Source organism: Urocitellus parryii, chromosome 6, assembly GCF_045843805.1.
Source record: "Urocitellus parryii isolate mUroPar1 chromosome 6, mUroPar1.hap1, whole genome shotgun sequence".
NCBI lineage: Eukaryota > Metazoa > Chordata > Mammalia > Rodentia > Sciuridae > Urocitellus > Urocitellus parryii.
In genome coordinates this window covers 95,014,477-95,028,693 of record NC_135536.1, presented here as the reverse complement: position 1 = coordinate 95,028,693, position 14,217 = coordinate 95,014,477, and the positions used below count along the sequence as shown (strand labels likewise).

At 38.8% G+C, this 14,217-nt stretch overlaps 1 protein-coding gene across 1 annotated transcript in view; it reads left to right on the top strand.

The window, feature by feature from the left end:
• Positions 1–14,217, top strand: part of Fbn1 (fibrillin 1) — a 222,211-nt gene that overhangs the window by 19,257 nt on the left and 188,737 nt on the right. The window contains exons 3-4 of the mRNA XM_026390109.2: positions 8,965–9,047; positions 11,187–11,285. Of these exons, the coding sequence (XP_026245894.1) occupies positions 8,965–9,047; positions 11,187–11,285 (182 nt within the window). The remainder of the gene's footprint in view (positions 1–8,964; positions 9,048–11,186; positions 11,286–14,217) is intronic.

Here is a 14,217-nt window from a genome sequence, read left to right as displayed (position 1 = left end):
TCTCAGACTTCATGTATTCCACTGATGGGTATCTTTTGTTTTGCATTTAATTTTTTAATTTTAATTTTCTAAAACTAAAACACAGTGAATGAAATGACATTGATTTCTTACTAGTAATTATCTTTTTCCTTTATTATTTCTTATAAACCTTTCCAGTAAATTAAATACTACTGTGATAGAATTCTTGCTTGCATATGTTGTCTTAGTTGGAAGTATGTTTGAAACCCTAAATCTTTACTTACCACTTAAGATTTAGATATTGTGTTAGCAACTGAGGTTACAAAGATAAATCTGAACTCTCTTTAAGGAGCTCCCATTACAAAAGAGGGTAATTATCCAATTCCAGGGGGATCTGAAATGCTTGAATAATTTGGAATGAAGCCACCAAATAAGGTTCAAAACTGACTTACTTCTTTGCCTCATCTGGAAACCACTCTTTTAGGAAATAATTCACTAAACTCTTGGTCTTTGAGCTAGGTCTGGGTGCTGATTTTGTATTACAGTTGTTGGCAGGGTGGGATCTTTTGGTCTTTAAAATAAATCAGGTTTAGAAGTTTAGAACATCCTACAACTTTTTCAGTCCCTAATTGATGGCCTTATGGATATTCCATATTGGTCATATTGGTCTTCTGCTTGGGGTTGGGGAGAGTGTTGTACCTAGGGCTGGCTGTCCTCTTAGGACTGTGTGGGGTTGCTTGAGTTTAAGGTGTTGGGTTCTACAGATCACTGGGCAGCTTACTACAGCTGAGGCATGGTGGGTTTTCATGGCCAAGTTTCCTTCAGATTGCCTGCTGTGGAATGTTCCCCATAAAACAACATTTTAAGTTGTGGTCAGGTTCCCAGACCAGCCCACAATGACCTATTTAGCTGATAATGTAGCCTAGAGACCGCTATTTGACTAGCTTGGGGACTAAACCACCACCTATTAACATTGTTTCTGTTGGAAAGGCCATTCCAACTTCTAAATACCAATGTGTAGAAATGAAATTTTAGAGCTTACCTGTTTGTCAGTTGGGAGCTGCCAGTATTCAAAACTAACATATCAAATCACCTTGCACTCCTAGATCCTGAGAACCCACTTCTATCCTCTACTCTTGACCCCACTGGCTGGTTTTCCTGAGGCTGCCAGAACATTCAAAAGATATTATCTCCCGGACAGAACTCTTGGTTTGAGAATTTCTGGGAAGTGGTGAGAATCATGGTTTCAAACCCACATTGCTTCTGTGAGGGATAGCAAGGAGGTGAGGGGGAGTGAATTCCATGACACCACCCCAACCTGCCTCACTGCACAAGCTCTGTATTCCCACCCTGCTTCACTTGTTTTGTGTTTTTAATCATTTCTATAATTTTGTCTACCCTTTGGAAAAGTACATTGTGGCTTTGGCTTGAATAAAATAGAGCAAATATCCCAGTCAAAGAAAATGTCATGGTAGTTTGAACTCATGGGGAAAGTCAGGGAAGGTTGCAGAGTTCTGGGAAGCAGTTCTTCAAAACACCATGTTTTTGTGATGTCATTGGTCAGATTTTCTCAGATGTTCAAGAAATACAAATCTGAGATGTGCCATTTTGTGTGTGTTTGTTCGTTTTGTTTTGAGGCTGCCTTTTCTCATCCCTAAAGGGTCAAACAGTAGTTCCAACTTAGAAATAAATAACACCTCTCTCCATATATTTAATGGGAGCACCTTTTACATCCTTGACAACAAGTCAAGGATGCTAGCAGGCCAGAGACAGATCCCTTCTCCAGAAAGGAGGTCCAATGCAAAGTCAGCCTGCAAGTTAAATCATTGCTATTAGGGGCTTTGGGGAGCCACTCAGGTGGTTCATCCATCTGAGCAGAATCCTGGGTTCTTAGTGATATCTAATCCAGAGATCAGAAGCATGAAGTGCCTCATGCCTCAGAGGAGTCAGGACTTGCTGGGCACAGATGTTCTTTAAACATCTGTGCTGCTGGTCTTGGTGGTTCAATGTCTTGTTTCCTGTTATAGTACACCCCATGGCTTTTTGAGCTTTAAATCCACCCCCCTCAAAGAAAAACACATAGAAGCACATGTTCCAGTCTCCTATAAAAGATTCTAACAGGATTTAAATTGGCTGTCAGTTTAAATTGACCTCCCAGATTTGGGGAACTCTCTTTTCAGCTTTCTGTTTCCTCAGCTCTCTCCATGTGTAGGGTGGAGGGCATGCCTGGTGCCCACAGTTGTTATACTTATACTACCATGGTACATTTGTCACAGTTGTGAACCAGTATTGATACATCTTCATTATTTTGAACTCTATTCTTTTTTTTAAAATATTTTTTAGTTGTTGATGGACCTTTATTTTAATCATTTATTTATATGTGGTGCTAAGAATTGAACACAGTTCCTCACACATACAAGGCAAATGCTGTACCACTGAGCCACAACCCCAGCCCTCAAAGTCTATTCTTGATTCTCACATTTCCTTAGTTTTTCCCCTGAAGTCATTTTTATGTTCAAGATCCCATTTTGAGGATGCCATATTATAGTTAGTTGTGACGATTTCTTAGGCTATTGACAGTTTCTCAGACTGTCCTTATTTTTTATGACCTTGGCAGTACTGTAGAGTGCTGGTCAGAAATTTCAAAGAATGAGCCTTAATTGGAATTCTTTGATGTTTTTGTCACCATTAAACTGGGATTATGGGTTTTGGGAAGAAGATCACTGAGGTTGGGCTTCATCACATCATCTCCAGGGTTTATAGTATCAAAATGACCTTACTGTTGCTGTAAACCTGGATCACCTGGCTGACATAGTCTTCGTTGGTTTCTCCTCTGTAATGTTGCTTTTTTCTCTCCTTTCCATTTTGTGCTCTTTGGATGGACATCAGAATGTGCAACCTACATGTAAGGAGTAGGAGTCGTGCTTCATCATCTCAAAGGCAGAACGTCGGGCTTTGTAACACACCAGCACAGGAGATTCATCACTTTTCTTCCATTTATACATTTATTCAATCATTTATTTATGAGCATGAACTCATGGATATGTATTTTCTAATTTGGTCTACAATCCAATGTTACTTTTGTGATTTTATTGCTCAGAATTTCTAGCTCTGGGCATCCAGAGTTCTTTTACTTGGCTCCTGTCCCTTGCCACTTCCTGGTCATTGTGAGTATTTGTTTGCGGAGCACTCTCTTACTCTCTGTAACTGCAAGATGCTATAGACTCATCTTGTGTATTTCCTTTCCAGTCTTAGAATTGGTTGTTTCTCCCAGTGTCTCTGGTACTTTTTGTGGCGAATTGGTCTAGAAGCCAAGATCTGGGAATTAGATGTGCTATTAGTCACTTTCATTTCTTATCTGACAGAGTACTTGGTACATAATAGGTTCTCATTAAACATTGATTGGCTAATGGCTTTATGCTTGTGGGCAAGGTACTTGATCAGTTGTGTACCTGTTGTGTGTGTGGTGATGAACTTACTGATTACACAGGAAGATGAACCACGGAAAGCTGGTACAGTGAGTTCAAGGTGGTAACAAGACATTTGATTCTATATGCCCTGAAAATAGGCACTGAACATAGGAGAGGGGGGTGGGGAGGGAGAGAATATGAATGAATCAGAAAGAAGGACAAAGGAGAGAGAAAAGGAGAGATGAGGAAGGGAGGGAGGGAAGAAAAGGGGAGAGAAAAGAGTAAAAAACAGATTCTTTTTGGTTTGGAGGAAATGATCATGAAGTCACTAGTCTACTGGTGATGGAGAAAGCAAGGAAATAATAAAACTTTGGAAAACCAGGGTATGAACTATTCTTTACGTTCCTTTTTAGATTATTTTTATTAAGAAAAACTGCATGAAGTAGGCAAGCGAGGTTGGCTGGCTTGCATCTTCAAAGTAGAAAACCAGGATTGTCTGCGTCCCCGCCAGTGTTGAGCCAGACAATCCCAAACTGAGTCTGTGATCCACAGAGCGCAGCTGAAGCTTGAGGAGGCCACAGAAGTTGTTTTCATTACCAGGGTTTTTGACGTTTTATTCCTCTAGTTGTTGTGACTGGCAGACGGGCTGGGACAGTCACACGTGGTATTCAAATCATTGCTGAGAGACTTGACCTCTGCCTTTAGCAAAGAGGATCAGAATGAAGGTGTTAAACAAAGGTGGGGGTGGATTTGCAAAGTCTGTTGAAGAATTATAGGAACCCTCAGCAGACAGCACTCAGGGATTTTCTTTCTATTTTTTTTTTTTAATCTTGATAAAATTTTGTCAAAACCAAAATCATGATGTGTAGTTAACAATATATAGAGCCCATATGTGCTGGTCCTATAATTGTCCTGTAACCTATCACATTTTTGTCATTGGAAAGTGTTTTCACTCTGGAATAGTGGGTTATTAAGGTATTATCTTGAGACATATTACATGAGCTTTTGGGTGCCTTTTCTTTTGTGAGGGACTTTGCATTTTGATATCCCTTCACATTTATACTCAAGAGGTCAATTGTCATTTTCCCCTGAAAGATCAAAAAGCAGGCTACTCATGGAGCAGGGTCAACCTCATTAGCCTTTATCTGATGCTTAGTGTTCTCCTTGCCCAGGGTTTTAATCACTACACAGCCTGGGAAACTCTCACATGTGAAATTAGAGCCCCCGACCTTGTTTTTATTACCCCAACCTTGTCTGAAAAGGAGTTTGCACTTGGGAGAAGAAGCAGAAAGGCTATCTTGCTGTATGAGAGGCCAAACTTGCAGAAGTGGGTTCTGGCTAAGGAATGTGGACATGCTGCAGACATCTTGCACAGAGGCCAATTCTTGCAATGATGTGGTCAGATGTGGTACAGCCCAGCTGTTTGCTCCATCGAGAGAGGCTTTAGTTAGCCCACACAATCTCTGAGTGCTGTGTCTGAACCGGATCCAAATATCAAGCCTGTTGAGGCTCACCCATCCCCCAGAGTGATGGAGTTGGGTTGTTACAGAGCACAAAATTTAAAGTAATTGGTAAGAGAAGTTACAGATGAAAACTTGGCTATTTTAAAAAAAATGTAACAGTGGTAAAGTGTAATATGAACTCCTTTGCCCCATGGACTGTTAGAATACAGGTTAAAAAGACAAAATATGCTTTATCTTTAGTCTATTGATGGATGTTGTGTAGTTTTTATTACTCATGTCATTACAAATGCTAGTGGGTGAAATATCATCTTGTCTTTTAAAATGAATCTCTGCTCTGACATAGTGGTTTAAAGAATGTAATTCAGGTTTCCTGAGTTCCCAGCCCCATTATGTACTTCCAAGCTATGGGACCTGGGCTACTTAGTTTATCCCTCCTAAGCCATAGTTTCCACAGTGTAAAAGATAATAGCAATAGAACTTATCTCAAAGAGTTGCAATGAGGATGAAGGAAAGTATCTTTAGCATTTAGCACAAAGTTGTTTTCCCTGCCAAGCATGGTGGCGCGTGCCCGTAATCCCAGCTGCTTGGGAGGCTGAGGCAGAAGGATTTCAAGTTCAAAGCCAGCCTCAGCAATTTAGTGAGCCCCTAAACAACTGAGTGAGACCCTGTCTCAAAATAAAAAATAGAAAAGGACTAGGGAGGTAGCTCAGTGGTTAAGTGCCCTTGGGTTCAAATCCTCATGCATACAAAAATCTTTTCCCTTTGAATATTAATTCTTTAATTTACTAAATACTGCTGCTACTAGGTAGAGTTTTAACTCTGACTTTTTTTGGGGGGGGAATGGGTTGGTGGAGATAGCTTTTGAGGAGAAAAGGAAGAGAAAATGGTGTGAATGATACCCTCTTATTTATACAAAAGAGTAACTTTATTAAAAATTTATCTTCTTCGTAAATGCTGTTTGTACTGAAATCTTAGAATAAAGTCTTTTATAATGGAAGTAATCCAGCATGTCTCCTTCAGACTTTACATGTTTTACTGCTTTCCAACTTAAATAAGACATTCACTTATTTCTAGAATTAGAGCTATTTTCTTTCTGTAGAAAGAAATGCCACCCAGCTTGTTTGAATGAGTTCCGTGAGTTTGCAGTTCTGAAGACCAAAATTAGCATGGGAGAAATTGTACATCTTTCTAATACTTTTTGTTGAGCCACACAATGTAATAGTGTTTAACACTGCTAAAGAATGAGTGTCAAGGAAAGTAAAAGTCATTGTCATATGATATTGTTGATTGAAACAATTGAAAATTAAATGATATATCACTAGTTAGAAAAGATAAAGTTATAAAATGAAAAAGTCAGAGATGCAAACACAATCACAATCTAAAATTATATAGAATTTTAAGAAATGGGGTAAAATGAAAATGGAATATACTAATGAAAGGGAAACTGTGTGAAAGCATTCTGTTTGAAAGATAAGATAGTCATACTTTAAAGTAATGTTGCCTTAAAATATGGATGTCGAAGTGTAAAAGCACAAATTTTGTGGATGGGCATTAGATGACAAAGCAAAAGAAAGCTCCTTTTGCTCTCCTGGTTCTCATCATTTAAGGCTAGTTTTAATCCTTTCTGTTTTGAGTCCTTCTCCTTTTTATCTCTACAGCACCATCTACTATGCTTGCACTTCTGTGTTTAGACTTAAACAGTACCCATTGCTATGAAAGGTGAGGACTTATCACCAAGAGAGCTATATTTTTTTTCTCTTCTTAATTTTTTAAAATAATTGCAGTAGGAACTTTACTTATTGGGTATTTTAAAACACTATGTAATAAACTCTTTTTTGGGTCAACTGCCCCCGCCTCCTCCTAACTCATTTTCCAGTTTGTTCATCTATCTGTGTCATTGCTTTTACACTGTGAAATTTTATTTTGTAACTATAATAAATTGTAAGATCTTCCATGTTTTGGCTGTAAATTGATTCTAAACACTGCAAAAAAAATAAAGATAGTTTATAGTTCATAGTACTATCATTTTCCAGGTACTTTTGGGAATTCTTATGCATATCCTACTTTGGAGGACTGAAATGACTGATTTGTGACCCTTTTCTGTTAGCTTTTTCACCCTGTTATATGTGTTGTTACTCCATAAATACGCTCATTTTTGTCAGACAATATGACCTGATTTTTGTTTGAAAAACATAGTTACTGCAGCCACAGGGCACCCTGTGAAGGCCCAGGGGTTCTGTGAAGCGATTCCAGGATTTGCTTTGGGGTTGGACTGGATCCAGGGGAACTGTTATACTGGCTTTTGGTGGGAAGGTTTGAGGCAGTTGACTTTGGCCTGGATTGTTGTTTTAAATTGAGAGAAATTTCATAAAATTTGGAAGTTTTGAGTGTCTCCGTCCACATGCCCTATCCTTCTACCCTATCTTCTCTCACTTCTGTTTCTGAGATTCTGAGTCTTCCCAGGAAGTTCTGGACACTGATGTTTGGGACACTACTTTTTCACAGGATGGAAAAAGGGTTGAGAACCATTGGTTTAGAATCCTCAATACAATGCTTCTCCGATAGAATCCTTTGTAGTTCCTTTGGCTGAGTTAGAGGACCAGTAGGAGCTCAGACTGGAAGGTGATCCCATCATGATGATCATCTGTGCTGCACACACATTGTCCTTTTCACATATGAAGCCTTGCATGTAGACAACTGAGTGCCTCACACCCAGCCGGGGAGTTAACTCAGTCACGTGTGAGGATGGTCTCCCATAGTAGACAAGGCAAAAAGTTTATTATCCCGATCTGTACAGAAAATAAAATCGGACTCAGAGAGCCCCTAAAGTCATACACATATTAAGGCTCTTTCCAGTTATTTCCCCTCTTACATTGGGGCAGCCCCAGGCTGCTGGGCGTGGAGTTAGGGACCTTTCCCTGGCACCTCCGTCTTCCTTCCTAGTTCTCTTTCTGATCTTGGCATCAGTCAGTCTGAACCATGTATGTGTATTTTGTGTGCTGCACAGTGATCCAGGCTTTCTGGGCTATGAAAAGAGTAAAGGACAGAGCAAAGACCTTACCTTGGTTTTCAATCCTGCAAGAGGTGGAAGGAGAATTCAGAGGAAGTGCAGGAGGGCTCCATGCCACTGCCTATGGTCTGCGTGTGGAGGGAGAATGTGTGAGTGCCCCTCAACTGAGAAATATACTTTAGCTATGATCGTGTGTTTAGAGGCTTATGCTTGTGGAACTACAGTATTTATGCTAGCAAACCTTGGAACAGCCTCTAGTTTGTATAATTTGATTGCAAAACGTTTGACCTTCAACAGCTAGCTTCAGCATTTAGGCTCAAAGGATGAGGCAGAATAAAGTGAACATTTTCTTCTGGGTCTCTGTGTGTTACATTGTGTTTTACTTTCCAGTGAAGGAGCAGCCATATCTTTACCCAATTGCTCCCTGACATTGTTAAATATGGATCATCTGCATTCTGAATGGAGTCTGTGCTCCAAGTCATTTTGTGATGAGCTGTCTGTAAACAAGAACCCCAGAGTGACACTGATTTTATTTTCCTGTAACTGCTGGTAGCAATTGTGTTTCCAAACTTTTGCTAAAAAAAAAAAAAAAAAAAAAAATATTTACAAGTTTTGGCCTTTATTTTTTCTGACTGATGTTAAGAGTTTGCATTCCTGTAATTTTGGTGAAAGGAAGAATGTGGTAGCATTTTAGAGGTGAGCTGGGCCATAGGAAAAAAAAATATACCCAGTTTGAAAGAGTAGAAATTTTGATCTTTATGTGCGGTAGATTTTATTATGACCTTTTAAAACCAGATTGGTAGAAATTTTATTGTTTAAATTAGACTCCTGTGGCTACATGAATTTTTACACCTGTGTACTACCATATGATGCACTGCATTTTGTATCTCTGGATTTTATTGTCTCGATGTACTGTAAACATAGATGATATTAAGGGATATCTCTATCGGTATCATTATGATAAAATGTCCCAAACTACTAAGCTAGCATTGAGTGCCATGATTTAATTTTCTCTGATTGCCAGGATTCATCCTGCTTTTTAATTTAAGAATTTTTACCTCCTTGTTATTTAGTCATATCTTCTCTTCTAAAAAAAGTATGGAATTTTATGTTTTTGTTTCAGACCTAATGTATGTGGATCACGTTATAATGCTTATTGTTGTCCTGGATGGAAAACCTTACCTGGTGGAAATCAGTGTATTGTCCGTAAGTACACATCATTTTGCTTATTCTTTTGTTACTTTGGTTGTATGATGATCTTTAGAATTTGTTCCCTTGTAACCACATGCCATTAATATGTTTAAAGTTGAACCGTTCAACTTTAAGCTTTTCTTTTTTCTGAACCCCAGTTAGGATTGCATTAGTTTTGTCAAAGTATTTTCACACTTTTAACTTGATGATATCCTTTAGAATATTACTGAGATACAGAGCTTAAAGCCATAGAGATACTTTGATGGAGGTTGTATGTCATTTGCATATGTTGTGCTTGGATGCACAGACTATGTAATCACTTTGATGAGACTTTGAGATAAAGGGTATCATTGCTGATTTTTTTATTGTAATTGCTAAATTTGTTGGCCACAGCAGGCCACAGGTCTCCCCATACCATGCACATTGAATTAGGGTAATCAGAAGCAGATCTAATTCTTAGACAAAGGTGAAAGAAAGGGGACAGAGAATCCAGGAAGGATCAGGGGAAAGACTAAGGAAGAACTCCAGAGGCGTCAGACATTCTTTTATTGATTTCCACTGTATGAAAAACCTCCATATTCTTATAATAACGTGTTGAGTGACAGATCACATGCCAGACAAAGTACTATTTAATGGAGACACTAAGTCAAATGAGTGATGGTGTCTTCCCTCCATGAACCTTTACAGACATTATTCCTGTGAAATAAATTCCAGTTTTCAGGAAATCCCATTAGTATAATGAGGAAATATAGAGCTGAAACATTAAGGAGTCACTTAAGTCCACTTTATTGGCCAAAATAGTGTTGTATGGAGAAGAGAAGAATAAAATATTTTAGGCATTTTTTTTTTTTTTTTTTTTTGGTATCAGGGATTGAATCCAAGGGCACTTAACCACCGAGCCACATCCTCAGCCCTTTTTTATATTTTATTAGAAAAAGGGTTTCAGTGACTTGCTTTGGGTCTTTCTAAGTCACTGAGGCTGGGTTTGAATTCACTATCCTCCTGTCTCAGCCTCCCAGGTTGCTGGGATTACAGGCATGTGCCAATTTGCTTGGTGACCTGAAAAAGTTTATCCATTCCCAATTCTTGACTCTGACTAGAAAGTTATGTTATTCATCTGACATAATGTGGTTCATTTTAAGATCAAAATTGAATCACTAGGAGGGGGAGATAATGGTATTTGGAATTTTCTAAATGAGCTTGACAACAAAACCTTTTCCCAGTGATCTGTAGAATTCTCTGAAAAATGTCAGCAGGTACTGAAATAAAAGTTTATAGAATTCTTTGACAGTTTATTTCATAATAGTTTCTGCTCTCCATCCTAAGGTCTTTTTGTGTTTTAACCCATTCTATCTCATCGTCCCAGATGTGAAATACCTATAAAAACTTAAACTAAGCAACAATTATGCCACTTATGGTAATTTTGAAACAATATTTGAATATTATGTTTACAGAATGAAAACTTGGGACTTAATGAGTTTAATGCAATTAAACTGAATGTATTTTAGCCTGCACATCATGCATGCCTCTCACAGGACTGTGCAAGAATGTATTATTTAAACTTACTCCTCAGACCACTAGCAGAGAGTTTGGAACCAGCATGACATTGGTCTTTGGGTGGCATGAAAATACAAAACTCTAAGAGATGAAGGGTTTCCTAGTGGGAGTCAGAACTAGGGCAGTGGATTCCAGATTCTTCCCTCAGGCTGTCAATGTCATTCAGAACCAGACAAAAATTAAACATTAAACAATTAACAGTAAAATTGTCTCCCAAGAATATTACTGCAATTTTTTAATCATTAAATTATAAAGTTAGTAAAAAATGGAGTTCTTGTAAGCATATATTTAGGTGCAAGATTTTGGGTTTTTTTTCCCTTCATAGCCAGTCCTGGGCTTTTGATAGATTGAGTGCTGTTGAGTAAGTAGAGAGAGACTGAGGACCACTAACAGGGTAAAGGAGCTACCAACTTCTAAGGAAGTTTTAATCCAACAGACTTGTTTTATAGGTCAATATACCTGAGGCTTAAGGTCATGTTCCAACAGTGGAGTTAGTGAGGGGCCTGAGAGCCCTGGGCCCTTCTGTTGAGTACTGGATCCCTGAAGTTAACCGTGTGCTCAGTCTACATGCTGATAGACCTCTGGTTTTATTCACAGCCATTTGCCGGCATTCCTGTGGGGATGGATTTTGTTCGAGGCCAAATATGTGCACTTGCCCATCTGGTCAGATATCTCCTTCCTGTGGCTCCAGATCTAGTGAGTCTAACATGTCATTATATATAATATTATTTTATGTGGTTACGCCCTATTTTCTCCTAAATTTGCTTTTGGCTTTTCTCTTTGCCTGCAATACATTTTTTTTCACTAGAACATCTGCCTTGTCTGCTTTGCCCAAAATACTTGGAAAGGCTTTCCTCACTCTGGCTTCGCATTTCCTTCTTCACTCTTTATAGGAAAATTACCTATGGGGCATAGTTACATGAATAATATAAGGATTATGACTTTCTATATAGGTATGGCCTTATTCATCTTTGTATCTCCAACGTAAACACTGTAAAAGATGCTCAATGAAATGATTGCTTACTGACCATTTTTGGCTCAAGAAAACAAAGCATTTTTCCTTGTGGTACTGAAATATGAATTTGATTAAAAACTTGTTTAAAACTCAAAAGACCCCTGCCTTTGCAAGAAGAAAATTTAGGAAGTCTTGATGGCAATTCTTGGGGATGATTTGTCATGAAGCACAAATGTATTTTCCTTTTCAGAGTTTTGCCACTTTTTTCTATGATCATCATCCTATGATGCCAAATAAATGTCTATAGTTCATCATAAAAAGCCTGTGCTTTTTTTCTTGTTCTACTTTTTTTTAAGTGTGGTATCTACAGTAGGGAATTAGGGAATTGTGGGGGTTGAAAAGGAGGTGAGTCATTAGTTGTTTAAAAAGTTGAAGTTTATATCTGTATAAACAGCCTCTCAATACCTCAACCATCACCAAGACAAAAACAAAAACAAAATCTAGAGATCTTTTTCCATTTCTAATTCTTAATGAGAAAACATGTTCTCTTTATATTATGTTCTGTTTTTGTCAGGGTTTTAAGAAAAAAAAATGTTGTGGAGTAAATATTTCCTCTTGATTTCAAATAGAGACTTTGATGTGTCAAGGTCCATTACCTTTTTTGGGGGGAGCTGGGGTGCCGGGTATTGAATTCAGGGGCACTTGAGCACTAAGCCACATCCCCAACCCTATTTTGTATTTTATTTAGAGACAGGGTCTCACTGAGTTGTTTAGCACCTTGCTTTTGCTGAGGCTGGCTTTGAACTCACAATCCTTCTGCCTCAGCCTCCCAAGCTGCTGGGATTACAGGCGTCCTCCACCATGCCTGGCTAAAGTCCATTACCTTTTAAGAGTCCTAGCATTTAAATGTGTCTCTCATAAACCAGTTAACAGGCTAGGGTGAGTTGTCGTGTTTAGAAGACCCTCTTGGTATCCATTCACGTCCTTTGTGAACACAGGTGAACAGGGCAGACTCTGCCTGAGAGCTTTGTATAATTTTTCTGGCAGGGGATCATGCCATGTCTAATGTACATACAGGGCAAGTTAGAAGTGCTACAGAGTTAGTGGACTTAGAATCAAATTTTAACCAATGACATATGGAGAGTTGTTGGATAAGGGTTCCCAGCTTCCTTGCCTCCCAGTTGTGATAACTATGAGGTTTATCCTGCACTGTCTCCTGAAATTCCCCACTGAATGGAAATCTTATTCATGGAGTTAGTAGACTTGATAATGTAATTTATTAACTTCTTCCTCGTCCCACTCGCCTATCAGTGTTTCATGGAGTTACTTCAAAAACAAGTTACATCCATTGAAATTATTGTCTCAGAATCTGCTTCTGCGGGAACCTAGCAAAAACAGCTTAATACTAAAAACAGCCTGTTGTAGATTGGGATAGAAACCTCCCCATAGGATGGTGACTTTTTGCTTATTGCACTAAATGTAGCATATTATTATTTGACTTCAGATTGGTTTTGAATGTGCATTCTCCAAGTAACAGCAGGTTCACTCAACACAGCAAGGGCACATGAGCTAGAGAAATAGAAAAAGACAGAGAAATCAGCAATTCCAGGATTATGTCAGACATCTCTGTCTCTATCAGGAAGACCTCCAAGCTGCCATGGAGGAGAGACATTCTCAAATTGGGTAAGAAGTATGGATAACCAGTTGGGAATAGCTCCCATCTCTCAGAATCAATTAACACTGCACTTCTCTGGGGGAAGAAAATAAGGCCAGATGGCAAAATGGGGTTTCCAGCTGGAAAGATCTTCAATAATAGTGGGAACTGCTCATGACTTCTCTGTCAAGTAAAATTCATGAGATGTGGAGAAAGGATATTAGCAAGGCCAGAAGGGAAAGTGTGGTCCCAGTATACTTCAAACTGGACATGGAATGGGAGTTAGAAGTGCTGTAATAAAGTAATAAAGTCCTGAGGCCAGATTTAGGCAAGAGACTGAACTCCAAGACTTGGGGGTGGTACTTTCTGAAGAAGTTTGAATCTCATCTGTAATACCTGGACATTGGACAAAGTCCCCAAGTGGCCTGTAGATCAGAGTGGTAAAAGGAGGATGATCTGATTTTTACCAGGATTTTTTGAGGTATTTGGAGCCTTTAAAATTGTTGACTTGGACTCCCCCTGAACTAATGTTATCTGTCAGCTTGCAAAATTTAAGATGTCAGGTTTTAAATTAAGGGTAATTGGAGATGATCAGAATTCCTTTCTGATTCTTGGATGTTCTAGGGAAGAGCTGGTCATTATACAGAACTTTCTGGTGACAGGGTGGTAGACAGCAAGGTAGAGAGATCACTGGATAACTCTTCTGCTAATAAGATAACCTCAATTCAGTTAAATGTTTGCGTTAACTACCTATCATTCTACTAAAAAGGACCAGTTAGATCATTCCACCAATTTTTCCTATGTTTAAATTTGTACTTGCTCTGTGATTGGGTGAAGGAGGACTATCAAGTCGTGGACCTCTTAGGGCCTAGTTTTCTCATCTGAAAACAGAAAGAATGTTATCAGGGCTGCTCTTCCAGGTGGTTTTTGACTTGAGCGTCCTGTGCCTCTGAGAATAGATAGTGATTTTTTTCTTGGTGGTCTAAATGAGAGGATGCTTTTCTAGAAGGTTCAAATCA